The sequence below is a fragment of the Narcine bancroftii genome, chromosome 5, assembly GCF_036971445.1.
Source record: "Narcine bancroftii isolate sNarBan1 chromosome 5, sNarBan1.hap1, whole genome shotgun sequence".
In the NCBI taxonomy this organism is placed as follows: domain Eukaryota; kingdom Metazoa; phylum Chordata; class Chondrichthyes; order Torpediniformes; family Narcinidae; genus Narcine; species Narcine bancroftii.
Genome location: NC_091473.1, coordinates 49141418 through 49163579, shown reverse-complemented (window position 1 = coordinate 49163579; position 22162 = coordinate 49141418). Strand labels below are relative to the sequence as shown.

Sequence of the window (22162 nt, the reverse complement as noted above, 5' to 3'; positions counted from 1 at the left end):
ATAAGTAAACTGGTTGACCGTTTTGAGTTTTGTGTGCCCGATGGAGATGTGGTGGGGCTGGTTTTCATGGTGGGGAGCTGGCTGATGGAGGACCTCAGTTTTCTTCAGGCTGACTTCCAGGCCAAACATTTTGGCAGTTTCCGCAAAGCAGGACGTCAAGCGCTGAAGAGCTGGCTCTGAATGGGCAACTAAAGCGGCATCGTCTGCAAAGAGTAGTTCACGGACAAGTTTCTCTTGTGTCTTGGTGTGAGCTTGCAGGCGCCTCAGATTGAAGAGACTGCCATCCGTGCGGTACCGGATGCAAACAGCGTCTTCATTGTTGGGGTCTTTCATGGCTTGGTTCAGCATCATGCTGAAGAAGATTGAAAAGAAGCCTTGCTTCACGCCATTGTTAATGGAGAAGGGTTCAGAGAGCTCATTGCTATATTTGACCCGACCTTGTTGGTTTTCGTGCAGTTGGATAATCATGTTGAGGAACTTTGGGGGACATCCGATGCGCTCTAGTATTTGCCAAAGCCCTTTCCTGCTCACGGTGTCGAAGGCTTTGGTGAGGTCAACAAAGGTGATGTAGAGTCCTTTGTTTTGTTCTCTGCACTTTTCTTCGAGCTGTCTGAGGGCAAAGACCATGTCAGTAGTTCCTCTGTTTGCGCGAAAGCCGCACTGTGATTCTGGGAGAATATTCTCGGCGACACTAGGTATTATTCTATTTAGTAGAATCCTAGCGAAGATTTTGCCTGCAATGGAGAGCAACGTGATTCCCCTGTAGTTTGAGCAGTCTGATTTCCAGGCAAACCTCAAAGCAAAGCTCGACGATGCAACCCGCCTCACGGACCTGTCTCCTGAAACCCTCTGGGATCAGTTGAAGACTACCATACTGCAATCCACTGAAGAGGTACTGGGCTTCTCCTCCAGGAAAAACAAGGACTGGTTTGACGAAAACAGCCAGGAAATCCAGGAACTGCTGGCAAAGAAGCGAGCTGCCCACCAGGCTCACCTTACAAAGCCGTCCTGTCCAGAGAAGAAACAAGCCTTCCGTCGCGCATGCAGCCATCTTCAGCGCAAACTCCGGGAGATCCAAAATGAGTGGTGGACTAGCCTCGCCAAACGAACCCAGCTCAGCGCGGACATTGGCGACTTCAAGGGTTTCTATGAGGCTCTAAAGGCTGTGTACGGCCCCTCACCCCAAGTCCAAAGCCCGCTGCGCAGCTCAGACGGCAAAGTCCTCCTCAGCGACAAGATCTCCATCCTCAACCGATGGTCAGAACACTTCCAATCTCTTTTCAGTGCCAACCACTCAGTCCAAGATTCCGCCCTGCTCCAGCTCCCTCAACAGCCCCTAAGGCTAGAGCTGGATGAGGTCCTCACCCTGGATGAGACATATAAGGCAATCGAACAACTGAAAAGTGGCAAAGCAGCAGGTATGGATGGAATCCCCCCAGAGGTCTGGAAGGCTGGCGGCAAAACTCTGCATGCCAAACTGCATGAGTTTTTCAAGCTTTGTTGGGACCAAGGAAAACTGCCTCAGGATCTTCGTGATGCCACCATCATCACCCTGTACAAAAACAACATTTATTGTCATATACATTGTATAATGCACATATGCATGGAAATTCTACTTTGTGCTGCTAAGCTGATAGTTTATGTCAGTTTTGTTTTTACAAAGTAAGTAATTGAATTAAAAAGGCTATAAATACAAAACAGATAATAAATATTCACAGTTATCCAATCCAAAAGAAAGTGATTTAGCAATAGAGCAGATAGTTCTTTTGTGGTATTGAAGAAGACCCTGATTAGTGTGACAAGGGGAGGTTGAAGAGCCTGGAAAGACTGTGTTGGTTGTCAGGCTTCTGTACCTTTCGCCTGACGGTAGCAATGAGAAGAGTCGTCGAAGAAAAAAATGTAGAAATATGACAATAACAGATGATCCAGGATTACAGTAAAGTAATGCCACCATATCCTCTTCACTTTGAAGTACACCATTCATCTGAGGATGCATCTCTGCATGGAACGGAATTTTGTTCCCACGCCATTTTCCCCACGTTCGTTATGAATTGTCCACTATTTCTTTCCCAAGGCTGCCATAAACTCTGTGTGTGCTGCATCAGTTACCATTTTCCCATACGTGCCTTCTGTAAATAAGATCCTTCATTACAGAAAAACTGTTCAGAGTCCTTACCTTTGAGACCTACCAAACCTGTTTCCTCACTCACAACAATTTGCAATTGTTGAAGCAGTGTGACACTAGAGGCACTACATGGCCAGCAAACCATTTATCCTGACGATTAACCAATGTGCATTCGGTTTTATGTTTAACAATAAGTAGCGAGGTAAAATCAAAAATGATAAGATTCTGAGAATTGAACTCTCTACCTATATCTATGACATCTTGTACCTGCCTGGGAAGCTCAATGAGCCTTCAGATGCCCTGTCCTGGGGGACATGCTCCAGTGTGCAGTCTGACTGATTCCAGGCCTTCCACCGTGATCTCTACCTCAATGATCACTACCACCTTGGGGTCACCAGGCTTTTTCACTTCGGTCAAAGCTAAAAACCTTCACTATTCTGTTGACTGGGGAGGGGTCTGTGCTGAGTGCAAGCCACACTTCTACAAGTCCAATCAAGGCCACCCACCCCTTTGAATGCCTGAACATGGATTTCAATGGGCCCTTGTCCTTCTCCAACAGAAACCTGTACTTCCTCAATGTTGTTGATGAGTGGTCCCAATTCTCCTTTGCCATCCGCTGCCCGGACATGACCACGGCCACAGTCATAAAAGCACTGTGCAGCATCTTTACCCATTTGGGTACCCAAATTGCATCCACAGTGATTGTGGGGGGGGGGGGGGGGTCCTCTTTTATGAGTGACAAGCTGTGTCAGTACCTTTTTGTGCATTATGTCGCTACCAGTAGAACCATCAGCTATAACCCTCTGTGGAAACGGCCAGGTAGAAAGGGAGAATGCCATCATTTGGAAGGCAGTCCTCCTACCCTTGAAATTGAGAGGCCTGCCTGTCTCTCATTGGTAGGAGATGCTCCATGCGATTAGATCCTTCCTGTGTACAATCGCTAACACCACGCCACATGAACGAATGTTTTCCTTTCAAAGAAAGTCTATATCGGGAATGTGATGGTACAGATCTATCACCAATGTATATAGTGTATATAGTTACAGTATCTAGACTGTGCTTACAGCGATTGGCTGAGAGCTTAGCCACGCCTACTGTCTGGGCATTAAAGGGTTGTGTCCCTAGCCAGGTCGGATCATTCTGGACTGTTGGCCACCTGTGAAGAGCTCCTATCTTTTGCTAATAAAAGCCTTGGTTTGGATCAACAAGTCTTTGATTCTTTCAACGAGCTCTACAGGGGGCAACACTACCATCCTGACTGATGTCCCCAGGACTGGTCCTGCTCCGGAGGCGTGTGAGTGGCTATAGGACCAACCCACTAGTCCAGGAGGTTAATCTTCTCCACGCCAACTCCCAACACACCTATGTGCCCAGATGGGTACGAAGATACCATCTCTGTCTGGGACCTGGCGTGCGCAGGAGACCTCAAGATCACCACCATTCCAGTGAGACCCACTACCACCAATAACCACCACTCTACCCCGACCCATGCACCAGCTGCTCCGACACTCAGCACCCTGCCCCACCTACCCCTCGCCAGTCACCAGGTATGCAAACTGCTGACCTGCCCTAAATCGACCAGAAACCAGCAGCTGCACTGCAGTCAGCACCATGGTGGTCCCTGAGATACAGAAAAGCACCGGACCGGCTGAACTTGTAATGGACACTAAACCCATTCCATCCTGTCGGTCTTTTTTAAAGAAAGGGGATGAATGTGGTGATACCACCGTGATGCTGTTATGTTATTGGTACTGTATCTCTGTGTATGGCTGGCCTGCCTCCTCTCTGTAACTCCTCCCCCTGGAATACCTCAATCAAAGCAATTACACCCAAATCCCTCTCTCCATACAAGTTCTGGAATCGGGCCAGTAGCAGGAGTATATGTCCAGTCTTATGATAATAAAAGCCTGTTATCAAGTAACTCCAGTCTTTTGGCATTATTGATAATGTATCAACACTCATCTCAATGCTGTCTACACGTTTTCCTATCTGGGCAGCATAATAACATCCTCAGCTTCTCAAGATGTAGAGATTGAGTCATGAACCAGAAAGGCCTGGTTTGCCTTTGGTCAGCTGAAAGATCTGGTTTGGTCACAGAATATCAGGTTGGCCACCAAGAGCAAGGTGTACAGGGCCATTGTCATATCAACCTAGCTCTATGGATGTGAGACGTCGCCATATCAGTCACTTACATCAGCTTGACCAACTGCAGCAGCGTCACCTACATTCTCTGAAGATCACCTGTGAGACAAGGACTCCAATATCGAGGTCCTTTCTCGAGCCAGGATGCCAACGGTTTCAATCCTGGTGATGTCAGCCCAACTGCACTGGTCAGGACACGTTGTTAGAATGCCTGACGAAAGACTGCCCAAGGACATCTTGTACGGCCAACTGTCCAGTGGTACCCAAAATTGAGGAGGCCAGTGACTACGGTACGAGGATGTTCTGTACAGCAGCCTCAAGAAAGCTGACATGCGAGATCTGGCTCAAGATCGTTCGCAGGAGAGGGAAGCCATCAGAAAAGGTGTGAACATTGCTGAGAAAAAGCTCAAAGAGGCAACAGAGGAAAGGCAGAGTAAGCCCCACAACAAAACTTCTGCCCCTGTTGCCCCTCCAGATCTCACCTGCCAAGTATGTGGCAAGAAGTGCCTGTCAAGGGACGGCCTGTACAGCCACTCCAGGATGTACATATCAAACCCCACAAACTGACTGAAAGAAACCATTATCATCCTACAGGATGGATAACCAGAAGGAAGAAGAAGACCTGGTGTACGTTTTTTTTCGCACTGCTAATAAGTGGTAATTCTGTTTTGTCCACAGTTAAAAGAATCTCAGTGTTGTATATGATGTCATGTATGTACTCTGAAAATAAATCTGAAATCTTCTGTAATCTGAAATGTAGGCCTAGCTGGATCACTTTCAAAACAAACTTTTTCACTCCATCTTGGTACATATGTGACATGAACTTCATCTTCAAAGTGAAAATGAAGTATCAGCATTCCCTCAGAATTACATCCCAAATAATGTGTGGCTCGGGTATGTGGTTCTCCATCTGTGAGCTGGAGGGTCCATATTAATGGCCAGTGTTCAATTTCTACTCTTCTAATATGCAGCCCATCTGAAACATGGCTTTGCATACAGTTTTCAATCTATGAGCTTCTGACGATCATGTGGCCTGGTAAGGAATGGGGAGGGTTTGAATGATTTGGCAAGTCACAAAAGCCAAGGGATTCTGTAGCCAATGCATAGTTGGGGCTGAAAGAGCCTTTTATCTCCTCTTGGCTGGACAAAGCTCAATTTTAAAATCTCTTGATAAGACTGTTGCTGTCAGGATCTACAAGATCAACAAAGGGTGGCAGTTGGATCAACCACCCAAGGTAACAGTGAGATTAAACTGGCAATGGGTGAGGTGCAGATTTCAATTCCCTTTTCTCTCTGCTTCTATATCAGTTGGAAAGGTGAGCCAAAGAGTGGCAAATGGAATTTAACTCTGACGTTTTGTTAAATCAAACCTGGGAGGTTTTATACAGTAAATGGCAGGCCCTGGGGAATGTTGAAGAACAGAAATACCAAGGAGTACATGTGCATAGTTCCCTGAAATTCATGATTCAGGTAGATAGAGTAGTGGAGAAAGTGCCTGGCATACTTGCCTTTATTGGGCATCGAAATTAATACAAAAGTTGGGACAGCTGTGCAAGGCGTTGGTGAGATCACACTTGGAGAACTGTGTGCAGTTCTCATTGCCCAGCTATAGGAAGGAAATCAATAATAAAATTCACCAGGACTGGTGAATTTGCAAGGACTGGAGGGATTGAGTTATAGGATGGATAGGCTGGACCCTTATTCCTTGGAGCATTGGAGGCTAAAGGGTGACCTTAAAGAGGTTGATAAAGTTATGAAGAGCATGGATAAAGTAAATGCTCGACATCTGTTTTGCAGGAGAGATGATTCTAGAGGGTATAGCTTTAAGGTGAGAGGGAAGAAATTGAAAAGGGACCTGAGGGGCAACGTTTACATTCAGAGGGTGGTCCATATATGAAATGAGTTGCCTGAGGAAGCTAAGGAAGCAGGTACTATTACAACATTCAGAAGACATTTGGATAGATATATGGGTTGGAAGGGCTTAGAAGGATATGGACCAAATGCAGGCAAATGTGCTCGCCCAGAATGCAAACATGATCTGAATGGACGATTTGGGCTGAAGGGCCTGTTCCATGCTGTGTGACTCTATGGCTCTTAATAGAGGGTGTTAAAATTCCCCTTTTGATAGTTGTTGCGATTGCTTAAGCATAAAGCACCCCTGACGGATCATAGGGGATTTGACTAACTGAATTAAATCCACCGTTGTGATGTTGATTAAGGTCTTAATCCTATACGTAGAGAGACCTTTCATGTCAGTCTCCTGAAACACAATATTAAATTGAGCCTGTCTAAGTGGATGCGATATTCCACTAATATCAAGACAAACATTATTATAGATTCATCAGGTCGGGAGGTCGGTAGAGATTGTTTCTCATCAGTTTGGTTTATAAAGCAGCATTGCGCTTCAGCTCTTAGTGAAGAGGGTTTAAATTGCTCTTGAGTGTTGAAGGCTGCAGTCTATCTTATGGTTGACTCGCAGCTCTTAAAATAACATTTTAATAGAGTAGCTATTTTCAAAACCCATTTCTAATCTCTTATAAATCAAACAATCGCTCCCAGCCAATCCTTTTTTTTCTGCATCCATTCGGGTTTCGACATTCGTTTTCCAACTGTCAAACCCCAGAGTTTCTACGAGAAAATTTTCAATTTTTAAAGCATTAAAACTTTAAGCTGCAGCAATGTTTTGGATGAGGTGTTTTTTGGGTTGAATTGTCAACAAGGTGACCTAAGGGCAGGCTGGTGCAATTTGTGGAGAATAGAATCCTCTAACAAGCGTAGCTTGTTTGTTTTCTGATGAAGCCCAACACTTGCTCTGTGTCCTGCATGTGACAGCACCTGTAAAACCTGCTAGACACCAGCCAACTAGGGAATACAGTCAGTGGTGGTAAGGCCACACCTGGAATACTGATAACGTCCCCTAACCTAAAGAAGGTTATCCGTGGTATTTGAGACAGTCCAAAGGAAATTCTCCAGGCTAATTCCAAAGATAAGAGGATTGTTTTATCAAGAGAGGCTGGATAATTTGGATGTGTCTTCTTTGAGGTTTAGAATAATGAGGGGTGACCATATTCAAGCAAATAAGATCATGAGAGAGAAGTCGTTGGAATGTTTTCATCAGTGGGAGAGTCGCAAAAAGGCACCACAGCTGCAAAATAAGGGACTATTCATTTTAAGTTGAAGTGTGCAGAAACGTCTGACCAAGGGTGGTAAATTTGGAGATCTCCAGCCCTTAGGGCTGAATATATTGTAGGTAAGGTAGATAAATCTTTGAAAGATCAAAGAAATGAGGGGTATGGTGAACCAGCAGAAAAGAGGCATCATACAATATGGGAGTGTGTGGTCATATAATTTTTGTACTTACATGTACTAAGTACAAATATAACAAAATTCTTAGTTGCTGCACCCACCGACAGCAAGAAAATTAAAATTACCGCTATGAGACAGAAAAAGAGATGATAAATACCAAATGATAGGGAGATCAATACTTGCAATTGCAGTTAGTGCAAAACAGCACAATATTTCAATAGTGCAGACAGATCTTTGGTGGTCCTGGAATAGTTTATGGTGAGGTTTAGGGTAATACGGAGAGGTTCAAGAGATAAATAGCTTTTGGGAAAACCCTGATCCTGAATCTAGAAGTGTCAGACTTCAAGTTTCAGGCTTATAACATTGAGTGGTTGGGCAGGGTTGAAGGTTGAGTGGGCTACTCCTGTTTTCCTGTGCTATTAAATGGCCTTTGGTGGGTAGGTGAATGGTAAAATCTGCAATGAGTTAACGGGAATGGGATCAGCATAAATAGATGCTTGATGGATGGCACAGATTCATTGGGCTGTAAGTCCTGTTTCCTTGCCTGTTCCAATGCCAGCCTCACACATTTTGTCAGGTATCTCTGGGCTCAGCTTGGGTGCTCTGGCCCTAAGTGAGTGTACACTCTCAACAAGGACTGCAGGCTTCAGCAGTTCACTGCCTTCCTCATGACAACCCATCTTGATAAACAAGTGTCAACCTTCCCAGCTGGCCATGCAATGATCCCACAGGTGAATAAAAATAAATTGGAAGTAGCGCACAGAGTTAAAAAAAAATGTGAAACGGCACCATTGGTTTTCACAGCTGAAATTTGGAGAAAGAGATACAGCGATTGTTCCCTGGGATTGTGTGGGAGCCAGTGCTCCGGAGGTGACCATTGAGAATCACATACTTCAGTTGGATGAAGGCAGGACCAAGACATGTCACAGCAGTTCCTGCTTACATCAACACAGTGCACATTCCTGAGCTAAGTATACAATCGGCACACATTCCAATAGCAGAGAGACTTGGCAGTGCCTAATGCTACCACCTGTCCCTCATACCATAGTCGCTAATCATTTTTAACACGGCAGATTGACAAGTCCAGCAAGGGAGTTCAGCACATCATTAACGTCGGGAGAGGTTGACTGTGCCTCATGTTGAAGCAATAAGGCCTGACATGTCATGGAAATATTTTAGTGTTTCTTAAACAGCAATCTGTCATAATTACAGGAGGTGCATCTTCTTAATTTCACCTCTGCAGTGGTGTGGTTTGCAGCAAGAGCCCTACAAATAGACAGATTCACACCATTGCTTCACTCTGAAGCGGTAATTTGCAGCAAATTCTTGGTGTGAATGATTTTGCGATTGCTGGGGAAATTTCTGCTCCAAACAATGCCCTGTTGTAGAATAACAAAATGTCTCATACCAGAAATATTTGCAACAGGTACTGACAGTACGTCTGTGCTGCACATACCTCAGATTTGTTCCACCTCCCCAGTGGAACAATTCACAAGAATATGGCCTTTAAAGTTTCACTAATTTGAAACAATGAGATAGACAACAGACTCGCCAAGGCAAATAGCGCCTTTGGAAGACTACACAAAAGAGTCTGGAAAAACAACCAACTGAAAAACCTCACAAAGATTAGCGTATACAGAGCCATTGTCATACCCACACTCCTGTTCGGCTCCGAATCATGGGTCCTCTACCGGCACCACCTACGGCTCCTAGAAAGCTTCCACCAGCGTTGTCTCCGCTCCATCCTCAACATCCATTGGAGCGCTTTCATCCCTAATGTCGAAGTATTCGAGATGGCAGAGGTCGACAGCATCGAGTCCACGCTGCTGAAGATCCAGCTGCGCTGGATGGGTCACGTCTCCAGAATGGAGGACCATCGCCTTCCCAAGATCGTGTTATATGGCGAGCTCTCCACTGGCCACCATGACAGAGGTGCACCAAAGAAAAGGTACAAGGACTGCCTAAAGAAATCTCTTGGTGCCTGCCACATTGACACCGCCAGTGGGCTGATAACGCCTCAAACCGTGCATCTTGGCGCCTCACAGTTTGGCGGGCAGCAACCTCCTTTGAAGAAGACCGCAGAGCCCACCTCACTGACAAAAGGCAAAGGAGGAAAAACCCAACACCCAATCCCAACCAACCAATTTTCCCCTGCAGCCGCTGCAACCGTGTCTGCCTGTCCCGCATCGGACTTGTCAGCCACAAACGAGCCTGCAGCTGACGTGGACTTTCTAACCCCTCCATAAATCTTCGTCCACGAAGCCAAGCCAAAGAATCTGAAGAAAAAATTAGCATCAACTTTCAATGACATTACTGGTCACCAGGCAGAACAAAAGATAATTGATTAGATCCTCCACTTTTTTAAAGAATGAGCTTTGAATGCAATCTGAATCATAGACTTATGATCCAGGTAAATACCAATCCCAGTTCATCCCTTAGGATCCAGTGAAATAAAAACTAAAAAATTCTGGAAACACTCAGCTGCTTCTGTGGGTAGGGGAAAAAAGAACGGAGTTCATCACTCAGCAGTAACTGTTTGTGATGTTTCTTTTATTGTAATAAACAAACTTTGGTTATTTTCAAACAACTATACTTTATGAGCTATAGAATAGACCTTGTAGAGGTAGCCATCTTGCATCCCCGAGCTGCAACAAACTAGTCTACAGCTCCCTCTAGTGGTCAGGAGGATCACTAGCACTTTATCACTACACTGTTTCCCTGTCCACAGATACTACCTCACCTGCTGAATGTTTCCTGCATTTTCTGGTTTTGTTTCAAAATTTCTGCAGTTTAACAATAAATACTATGCCAGTTGTTAGCGTAGACCTTCCTAGCTTTCATTTGCCAGGAGAATAGTAAGTTTTGCCTTTTATAGTTTTTTTTTTAAATTCAGCCAATTGAAAGGAATTTAGTTGATTTTTAAAAATATTTTATGTAGAACCATAGATCATTAAAGGGTCTTTCATGCTTCTAATTTGTGCTGAACTTTTCTGATAGTTCCACTGACCTGAAACCAGTCCTCTCCCATCCATGTACCTGTCCAAATTCTTCTTAAATTTTAAAATTGAGCCCATGTTGATCACTTCATCTGGCAGCTCGTTCCACACTCCCACCACTCTCTGTGTGAAAAAAATTCCCTCTATTTTCCCCCTAAACTACTCCCCTTTTCCCCCTAGCCCATGTCCTCTTGTATGTATCTCAGTGGAAAAGGCCTACCTTCATAAAAAAGTTTGAACTCTATAAATTGCTTTTAATTTATTTTTATTTCTCATGATGACAGAGTGATTTTATGTTCTTGTAATGCCCAGGACATTGAATCTGAGTGACAGCTTTGGCCATCAGTAAGCCTAGAGTCAAAGCCACACCAGGCATCAGTCATTCTGGGAACTGCTCAATTCTGGGAAGCAGCTGTCCAATTGGTGCAGGCAGCCTCTCATCAAGAGACCATTCCTGAGACCACACTAGGAGAAATAGCAAGCTCCAAGGGCAGGCTTTCTTGTCAGCAGTCAGTTTATCTTCCTGAAACCAAGTCATCCACAAATGCAGGGCAACTACTGGAAGCCAAAGCTATGTTGTTAGGAAACAAATAAGCATTGCAGAATACATTTTGGTTTCACAGAAGCTTACTGATCTGTCATGCAGGAGATTGGCAACAAAGGGTAGATTCCAAAAAATGATTTGGTTGGGATTTTGCTATCTGTGTAGTTTTTTTTTTAAACTTTATTTATTCATTCAAAAAAACAAATAATATATGACAAATACAACAATTAACCATAAACATGAACTTTTTTTTTAATATATAATAGAAAAAAAAAGAAAAGAAAAGAAACCCCCCCCCCCCAGCCAACTCTCCTAAGGAGAGCCATAAAGAAAGAGAAAATATTAAAAAAAATTAAATATACATATTAATGTATAATCAATGTAAATTGAAATGTAAATATCCTGAATATAATCACTTATTAATAAAAAAAATTATAATTATCACGCGAAACATACATAATTTTTTCCATTATTAAACAATATCTCATCTCATTATCATATTTGTATCTTTCCACGTACTCGCAATATATTTTTTCGCTACAGATAAAGCTAAATATACAAAAGCAAGCAGAAACTTATCTAATCCCAAGCCTTTCAGAGGTTGCAAACTACCCAATAAAAATACTGTTTGATCTAAAAGTATTTTAATCTTATACAGATATTCTAAAAATGATTGAATTTTCTTCCAAAAAGATTGTATATGTGTACATGACCAAACAGAATGAAAAAAAGTTCCAACTGTATTACCATATCTAAAACTGATTCATGAAAACCATACTTTTTTAATTTTTCAGGTGTTAAGTATACTTGATGTAAAAAATTATAGTTAATCATTGCATAATGTGCATTTATCAATCTAGTTACACTATCATAACAGATATCTAACCAATCATCCTCGGAAAAAATAAAACCAGTATCCGCTTCCCATTTACTTTTAGATCTATCCCAACCCTTTTTATCCATACCATCCTGTAATATTTGATACATAGATGAAATATAACCCTTCTCTGGTACCTTCATAAGAAAAGTCTCAAATTTAGTCATTTCAAGTAAAATCATATCTCTACCAAACATACGTTTTACCAAACATCGAATTTGATAATAGAGAAACAAAGAGTTCTGATCAATACAAAAACTGTCCCTCATCTGATTAAAAGATAAAAATTTACCCTCTCTAAAACAATCTCCCAAATTTTTCACACATTTAAATCTCCAATGCAATAAACTTGGATTATGTATTGAAAAAGAAATAAGTTGATTATTATACAATGGAGTCAAAGCTGATAATTTACCCCTAGAGCCGACCATTTTATTTTTCTTTATCCATAACTTCATTAAATGTTGTAGTATAGGCACATGATTATTACTGTAACAAATTTATATTCCATCTAAACAAAAATTGATGTATTTCAAATTCAGAAATATTTGCCATCTCAATTTTGGCCCAACTAGGAGCCCGTACCAAATCCATCAATGAACTAATAAATTTAAGTTGGGCTGCTTCATAATAATTTTGAAAATGTGGTAAACGTAATCCCCCAACTCATATTTCCAGATTAATTTATTCAAAGCTACTCTCAAAAATTTACCTCTCCATAAAAACTCCCTAACCATTTTATTCAAGTCTCGAAAAAAAATATTATCAAGTAAATGTGGAATAGATTGAAACAAATATTGTATACATGGAAAAATATTCATCTTAATTGTATTTATCCTACCCAATAAATTAATAGGTAAATCTTTCCATTTAATCAAATCAGTTTTAATTTTTTTATTAACAGAACATAATTTATTTAAAGATTGATAATTAACATTCAAAATTATACCCAAATATTTAATTCAATCAGTCCATTTCAAATTAATAATATTCTTATAAACGAATAATCTCCTTCACTTACCAGTAATATTACACTTTTTTCCCAATTAACTTTCTATCTAGAAAGACATCCATATTGTATTAAACACTCCTTCAAGTGCAAAAGTGACTGAGCTGGGTTTGTTAAATACACCAATACATCATCAGCAAATAAATTAATTTTATACTCTTCGTCTAAAACTTTCATACCTTGTATCTCTGTATTTTGTCTTATCAGCTGTGCTAAAGATTCAATCATTAACGCAAACAAAGCTGGTGATAAAGGACAACCTTGACGAGTTGATCGAGTCAATTTAAAAGGTTCTGAAATCAAACCATTTGTCAATACCCTAGCTACTGGTTTACTATATAGAGCCCTAATCCAACCAATAAAGAAAGGACCAAACTTAAATTTCTCCAAAACTTTAAACAAAAAATTCCATTCAACGCTATCAAATGCTTTTTCTGCATCTAAAGATATCACCATCAGGTGATCTGAAGATTGTTGAAATCTATTAATCAAACTAATCATGTGCAAAATATTATCTGAAGCATATCTATTCTTTATAAAAACCTGTTTGATCTATATGAATCAACTTAGGTAAAAATTTAGCCAATCTATTCACTAATATTTTAGCTATTATTTTATAATCTACATTTAACAACTAAATTGGTCTATATGAAGATACTTTCAAAGGAGCTCTATCTTTTTTTTGGATTACTGTAATTAAAGCACTAGATCAAGACTCAGGTAATTCATAATGTTCTCCAACTTGACGTAATATATCCCCAAACACTGTGGATAAATCATCATAAAAAATTTTATAAAATTCAACTGAAAATCCTTCATCACCAGGCAATTTACCGTTCAGCATTTCCATCATAGCCATTTTAATTTCCAAATCAGTAAATGGTTCTTCTAACTCCTATATATCTGCATCCTCTAATATCGGTAAATTCAACTGTGATAAAAAAAGATCAATCGATCCAGTTTCTTGTTTTCCTTCAGATATATATAACTTTTTATAAAATAAACAAAATTCATCATTGATCTCATGAGGTTTATAAGTAATAAGAGAATTCCATCTAACAGCATTAATAGTCATCAAAATCTGACCTTTCTTCAATTGCCACGCCAATACCTTATGTGCTTTCTCTCCCCATTCATAATACCGTTGTTTAGTCCAATTAATCACACATTCAAATTGATAAGATTGCAAAGTATTATATTCCAATTTCAACCTAGATAATTCTATTTTCTGATCTTCTGTAGCATCTTTCTGAAATTCCTTTTCAAACTCATCAATCTGTTTCTCTAATTCAAGACTCTGATTTAATCGATTCTTTTTTATTTTAGAAGTATAACTAATTATTTGTCCTCTCAAATAAGCTTTCATATCATCCCATAATACAAACTTACTTTGAACAGAATTAGAATTTTCTTTCAAAAAAATTAATTTGTTTTTTCAAAAAATCAATAAATTCCATATTTTTAACAACATTGCATTAAACCTCTAACGATAGGCCACTTGAATTTTTTCAGAAGTTGCATATGTAAAATATAACAAAGAATGATCTGAAATCACCCTACTTTTATATTCTGCTTGTTGTATTTTCCCTTGTAAATGTGCCGATACTAAAAAGAAGTCAATCCTTGAAAACGATTCATGTCTAGATGAATAAAAGGAGAAATCTTTCTCTGTCGGATTAAGATGTCTCCAAATATCTACTAACTTAAGATCTTTCATCAACGTTTGAACCTGAACTGCCATCTTAGATTTCTTAATTTTCTTCGGAGATTTATCTAATAAAGGTTCCAAAACACAATTAAAATCACCACCAGCTAAAATATTATCATTAGCCTGACCCAAACATAAAAATGCATCTGAAATAAATATTTCATCAACTGCATTTCGGGCATAAATATTAAGTAAAGTCCAAAATTCACTAAAAATCTTACAATTTAATTTAAGAATACATCCTGCCTTTTCCTCCATTGATTGTAATTCAAAAGATATTTTTTTATGTATCAAGATTGCTACACCTTTAGCCCTAGAATTAAATGAAGAAGAATATACATGCCCAACCCAGTCCCTCTTTAATTTCATACTTTCCTTCACATTCAAATGTGTTTCTTGTAAAAAAACAATTTTCATTTTCTTAATATACGCCAAGACTCGCTTAATCGGACTGTTTAATCCTCGAACATTAAAAGTAGCAAACCTCAACTTCGACATATCTACTATTATTACTAAATACCAATAATATCAATGTATATAGGCCCTCCAATAGGAAAGAAAATCACAAATTAAAAGCTAACTAAAATAAAAATTTTAAAAATTATAAAGAAAAGAAAGAAAATCCCCCACCCAAAAAAAAACTATCAAAAGGTAGTAATCCCTAAATAAAAATTGGTTGTGGGTCACCCACCAGTGGCTGATGACTAGTAAAGAACTTAGAGCAAATCTCTCCCTCCCCAGCCAAACAATGAATAACATCAAAATATCATAATAACAAAAAAATAAAGAAAAAGAAAATTCTTCTTTTCATCCAAGAGATTCAAATTTTGAAGATCCCATTTCAGATGAAGTTGGACTCTTTCCATTCCCATTTTTCCCATTTCTGCCATTTCTTCTGTTTCCAGAACAACCAGATTTTTATTTAGGAGACAATGGTGGACTACGCCTTTGACCTATATCTGGCAATGAATCAGCAAAAATCATTGCTTCACGATCATTCTCAAAAAACCGAAATTGATAGTCTCCATAAAACACCTTCACTGCCGGGTAGCGAAAAGTAGACATAACCTTTACGCCACAAAACTTCTTTTACTGGATTAAATCGACGTCGACGTTTAATGACCTCTTGACTCAAATCAGGATTAAAGAAAACTCTGCTATTCTGAATCAATAACGGAATTTGTCATTGTCTCACATTTTCCACTGCTAGTCGAAGTATTGCTTCTCTGTCCAAATAATTCAAACATCGAATTGTTACCAGTCTCGGTGGTTGACCAGCTGAGGGTGTTCCTCTTAGAGCTCTATGGGTTCTTTCCAGTACCAATCCTCCAGAAAAAAATTCTTGCCCTAATACATCTGGGATCCAGTCTTTAAAGAAACGAAGAGGATCTTGTCCTTCTATACCTTCTGGCAAACCAACGATTTTCACATTATTCCTTCTGCTTTTTTCCTCTCGAACTCTTTCTCGCGTTCTCCCAATTCTATGACTCCCAATTCAACCTTCAACACTTTTTCTGTGTTAGAAGCCACTTGTTGTTTACAGTCCAAAAAACCAGTCTGAAATTTTTTAAATTCTTCATAAGATGCATCCACATGTGCTTTAACTATATTCAATTCTGAACTTATCATTTGAACCATCTCATTCATTAGAGGCTGAATAACTGCATTTAATTGCATACACTGTAGATCAGAAAAGCTCAGCCCTGTTCTCTCTGATGTAGTGGCAGAACAAGGTAACTGCAACTCCTGCTGCAACTCAACGGAAGGCATTTTAAAAGTTTTACTGCGGGTCTGGACTCCCAGTGACGGCACCCCGACTTCCTCAGGGGGTTGCCGCTGGTCTCCCCCCGCATCTCGTTTTTTCACAAAATCACGAAGGAAAGCGTTATCTTCAGATTGAAATGCTTCCTGAGTGCTCACTCCGTTGAAATTGAAAGGCTTTCCAAATCGGGATCCACTTCTTCAGGACACGCACCTTTTCCAGAGAACAGGTAATTCTAGCGCCATCCTTCACTTGGTGAGTAATAGACATTTTTTTTCCAGCTCCCACAGGCAGTCATTGAGGTCGAGACACTGAAGAGATTAAGCCTGAGGCTGTATCAAGTCGTCTAGGCCCCAAATCTTCAACACTTCGAAAATGTAACTTCTTTTGGGTTTGAGGTTTAATCTTTTTACTATTAATGGCAATAATAGTTCTTCAATACTTTAAACTAAAATTTTTTAAAGTTTAAACTTGAAAACAGGATTAAAAAATGGGTACTTAAAAGTCTGGCCAGAGAGGTCGAGATTACACATCTGGACTCTACGCCATCTTGCCACACACCCTTATCTGTGTAGTTTTAGAGCTGTTGAGTTGTACAGTACAAAAGCAGGCCGTTCGACCCAACATGCTCATGTTGACCTTTATTATGCCTGTTAACATAGAAAGATACCTAGGTGTACAAATAAACAAAAATCTCGGCCAACTATATAAACTCAATTATTATCCACTAATGAAAAAATTACAGGACGATTTAGAGCATTGGTAAGATTTACCACTAACACTAATAGGAAGGATAAACTGTATTAAAATGAAAATTTTTCAAAGGATATTATACTTATTTCAGGCATTGCCAATACAACTGACAGAGAAATTCTTCAAGGAGTTAAAGAAAATAATAAGGAAATTTTTATGGAGAGGGGGGAAACCGAGGATAGCACTAGATAAATTAACAGAATGGTATAAACAAGGAGGCTTACAACTGCCAAACTTTAAAAATTATTATAGAGCTGCACAATTAAGATACCTATCAGATTTTTATCAAACAAGGGAAAAGTCAGATTGGACGAGATTAGAATTAGATAAAATAGGGGAAAAGATACCTGAACACATATTATATAAATGGGATGAAAAATTGGTACAACATAGAAGTTCTCCAGTATTACATCATCTCCTCAATATTTGGAAGAAGATTCATGTAGAAAGAAATAAAACAAATTATCAAATACCAAAACTAATATTGACGCAAAACAAGTTACTCCCTTTTACAATAGATAACCTTTCCTTTAGAGAATGGGATAAAAAAGGGATTAAAAGAATAGAAAATTGTTTTTCAGGAAATAGATTCTTATCCTTTGAACAAATGAAAGATAATTACAATATAACTCAAGATACAGCGCTGGCATATTACCAGTTGAGATCCTACTTGAAGGATAAATTAGGAAGCAGCTTGAGTTTGCCAGAGTGAAGTAACCTTGAATATGTGATTACAGATACAATGATAATCAAAAGATTTATAACAAATATGTATATTAAACTGCAAGAAAAGGAGAATGAGGAAACAAATGGTAAAACTAAACAAAAATGGGAACAAGATTTAAATATAAAGATAAAAAAGGAAACATGGGAGAAGTTATGCTCCGGAACGATGAGAAATACAATAAATACGAGGTTACGTATGATACAATATAACTGGATACACAGGCTATACATTACACCTCAAAAGTTAAATAAATGGGACCCAACAGTATCTGATAGATGTTTTCGATGTAAAAAAAGAAATGGGAACAACAATTCATGCAATCTGGACATGTGAGAAAGTAAAAAAATTTTGGGAAGATCTAAATCAGATATTAAATAAAATAACAGAAAACAATATACCAAAGAATCCAGAGATCTTCCTCCTAAGTAACATAAAAAACAAAGAACTTGGAATTGATTTGGAGGATGCACAAAAAAGATTTGTTAAGATAGCTCTAGCCGTAGCAAAAAAATGTATTATGTCAACCTGGAAATTGGAAGATAATTTGAAAATACAACAATGGTATATAGAAATGAATAAATGTATTCCATTAGAAAAAATAACATATAGTTTAAGAAATAATATTGAAATATTCGAACAAATATGGGAGCCTTACATTAAATACAATAGCGAAAACCTACCGGGGACAATCATTACCTAAGTTAACGGAAGGAAAAGGAAATGAAAAGAATGGACTCAGTAGAATTTCTGGTGTATTTTTATTGAATGACAACATTGTCTGACTGGTTTAATGTATCCTAGATTGTATACCTTAAATGGACGGGAGGGGGGAGGTAGGGAGGGGGGAGGTAGGGAGGGGGGAGGTAGGGAGGGTGGGATGGGAGGAGGGAGGGGGGGGAGAAAATGGCACTGTATATGTGTGAAAAAGAAAAAGTGTGTACCATGATTAATGTGATTTATGGTGTGAAAAATAAAAAATTTAAAAAAAAAGATTGGTTTGAAATTAATAAATGTATTCCATTCGAAAAAATAACATATAATTTAAGAAATAACATCACAGTATTTGAACAAATTTGGGAACCATACATGGAACACAACAGAGAAGTCCTACGGTGGACCTCCACCATCTAAAATGACAGAAGGAGAAGAAGACGAAATGAACTGACCCGGTATGTAAAAGTAGATGACACAAATTTCTTGTTTATTTTCATTGTGTGATGACATTGTTTAATGGGTTTAATATATCCTATAGGTTGAACGTTGAGTGGGTGGGGAGGGGGGTGAAGGAGGGAGGGAAGGGAGGGGAAAAAGGGGAGAAAATGACACTGTGTATATTCAAGAGGGAAATGTTTGTGTGTATTTTGGTTAGTATGGTTCATAGTGTGAAAAATAAAAAAAAATTAAAAAAAAAATTGGTTTGATGAAAACCACAAGACCATTTCAGCACCCCTTTCAGGCCAAGAACAAGGCCTTTGAAGACTGGCAAAATGACCTGTCATCAGTCTCAAAGAAAGACAAGTTTAAACATCTGCAGTCGAAAGTACAGACAGAACTGTGAGAAATGAGGGATAAGTGGTGGTAGAGAAAAGCTGAGCAGGTGGAACACTATGCAGACATGCATGCCACCAGAGAGTTTTCAGTGCCATAAAGTCAGTTTATGGTCCTTCTAAATCAGGATGCTCCCCCTTGCTGTCATCAAACAGGTCAAGCCTGATCAAAGACCAGGAAGAAATGACAAACCGCTGAGCTGAATGCTTTTCCAACCTACTCAATAGGCTGTCCACAATTGATCCTGTTGTATTACAGCACAGCTCTCAGCAGCCAGTCCTAGATGATTTGAACCTGTCTCCCTCTACTGATGAGATCAATAAAGCGATTTTGCACATGAATTCAAATAAAGCAACAGGACAGGGTGGTATTCCTGCCGAGATCTGCAAAGCTCTAAGCCCAAACGCATTACAGGCATTCCAAGACATCCTGGAAGATGTCTGGATCACAGAGGAGATGCCTGATGACCTCTGTGATTCCCTCATCATGGCTCTCTATAAAAATAAGGGAAGTAAATCAAACTGCGGAAACTACAGGGGTATCTCACTGCTGTCTATTGCAGGAAAGATATTCGCTTGCATTCTCCTGAACAGACTTGTCATTGTCTCGGAAAGGAATCTTCTGGAGGGGAAGTGCGGCTTTCAGCCAGAACACAGTACAGTGGACATGATATTTTCCGTGAGATAAGTTTCGGAGAAGTCTATTGAGCAGAACAAGCCTCTTTACACTGTCTTAATTGACCTGACAAAGGCATTTGACACTGTAAACAGGGAGGGTCTCTGGATCATCCTGAGTTGTTTCGGATGCCCAAGGAAATTCGTAAAAATAATTCAGCTGCTCGATGATGGAATGACAGGACAGGTCCTCTAAAGGGGTGATACATCAGCTGCATTTGCCATTTCTAATGGGGTGAAGCAGGGCCGTGTACTAGCCCCAGTCTTGTTCAATCTGCATGTTATCATGTGCTGTCCAAGGTCTGGAGGAGGGAGTGTATATCATTTACTAATGGGATGGCTCTCTCTTTGATCTTTGCCGCTTGAACACATGGATGAAGTTCCTCTACACAGTCATTGAAGAAACACTTTTTGCTGATGACTGTGTGCTCTTGGCGCACAAAGATAGTGATCTACAGTTAATGCTGAACAAATTCTCAGATGCTGCTATGCTCTTTGGCCTGACCATCAACCTGAACAAGACTGAAGTACTCCATCAGTCCGTGCTAAACACTAACACCATAGATCCAAAAATCACTGTTGATGACACCCAGCTGACAAATGTAAACAGCTTCAAACATCATCTCGAGCAATGGGTCTTTGGACAAAGAAATTAACTCCAGGATCAGCAAGGCCAGTCAGACTCTGGGGAGGTTGTGTACCAGAGTGTTGAATCAACACAATGTCCGCATCTCCACAAACAGAGCTGTGGTTATCCCCTTCTCTCCTATATGGATGTGAGTCCTAGACTCTGTACCGACGTCACATTAAGCCATCCATTCCATCCTTGGCATCCGTTGGCAAGACCGAGTTTCCAACCTGGAGGTCTTGGATCACGTGAAGTCCACCAGCATTGAGTCCCTGATCATCAGAGCCCAGATACGGTGGGTGGGACATATCATCAGAATGGACGACCACTGTATGCCTCGCCAGTTCTCTATAGTGAACTGAAGTCAAGAAGGAGACCTCAAGGTTGTCCACTCAAGCGGTATAAAGACACTGTGAAGGAAATCCTACACTACTGTGGCATCCAGCCAAGAGAACTAGAAGCTACAGCTGCTGACAGACCTGTTGACAAGCCCTGTGCTATGAGGTCTACACCAGTTTTGAAGACAGGTGCTGCCAAACACTGTTGGAAAACTGTGAACAGCATCACAAAGCAGCAGCCACGGTTATTACAAAGACAGTCTTCATGCCCCCATCGTGCTAGACTTTGTGCTTCTAGACTGGGACTGCAAAGTCACTTTCATGTCCATAGATGAATGGCACGTGTCTTCTTTGAACCGAATGACGACTAATAGACTTCATAAACATTGTGTGATAGTGCAATATTTTCATAGATTTTTTAAAGGAATGACCTTGAGAATCACAGTGCCAATTTGACTTCAAGAGTTTGGCGTATATAAATTTCTAGCCCAGTATCTTTACCATAATTTTGCTGGCATGGACAGCTGTGGAGACCAAGTCATTGGGTGTATTTAAGGCAGAGACTGATAGTTATTCAAATAGTCAAGGTATCAAAGGTTATGGTGAGAAGGCAGGGGAGTGGGACTGAGTGGGAGAATGAATCAGCTCATGATGATATGGTGAAATTGACTCGATAGGCTAAATGGCCCACTTCTGCTCTTATATGCTGGCTTGTGCTTGTCATTAATTTCTATCAAAAAGAGATGCAATGTCAGATGATGTTACTTGAGAGGTTTATTTCCCATCCTTGGTGATTATTTGTCTAGAAATGTCATCCAGCCATTACTATATTATGGTTGGGAGCAACTCTTTTGCAAGCGCACAGGTAAAGAGAAAATGGCCATGGGAATCTAAACATGTCTTTGCTCTCTCCTCTCTGTATTTTATTTAGCTGGCACAAGGATCAATTTTTACCCTGTGCACTAGTATAGCTGAGCTATATTGGTTATGGCAGCTGAGTAAATGGATATTATTTTTTGTGATGT

The 22162-nt window shown here is 39.9% G+C and overlaps 1 protein-coding gene across 4 annotated transcripts in view; it reads left to right on the top strand.

The window, feature by feature from the left end:
* Positions 1-22162, top strand: part of LOC138763362 (MICOS complex subunit mic25-like) — a 680065-nt gene that overhangs the window by 540917 nt on the left and 116986 nt on the right. For 2 of the 4 annotated variants that reach the window (XM_069937361.1, XM_069937359.1), the window contains exon 8: positions 16751-18446. The exons of the other annotated variants lie outside the window; for them this stretch is intronic. In XM_069937361.1, the coding sequence (XP_069793462.1) occupies positions 16751-16819 (69 nt within the window). In that variant the 3' untranslated portion in view covers positions 16820-18446. Of the gene's footprint in view, positions 1-16750; positions 18447-22162 lie in introns of those variants that run through there. 4 annotated transcript variants of the gene reach the window in all.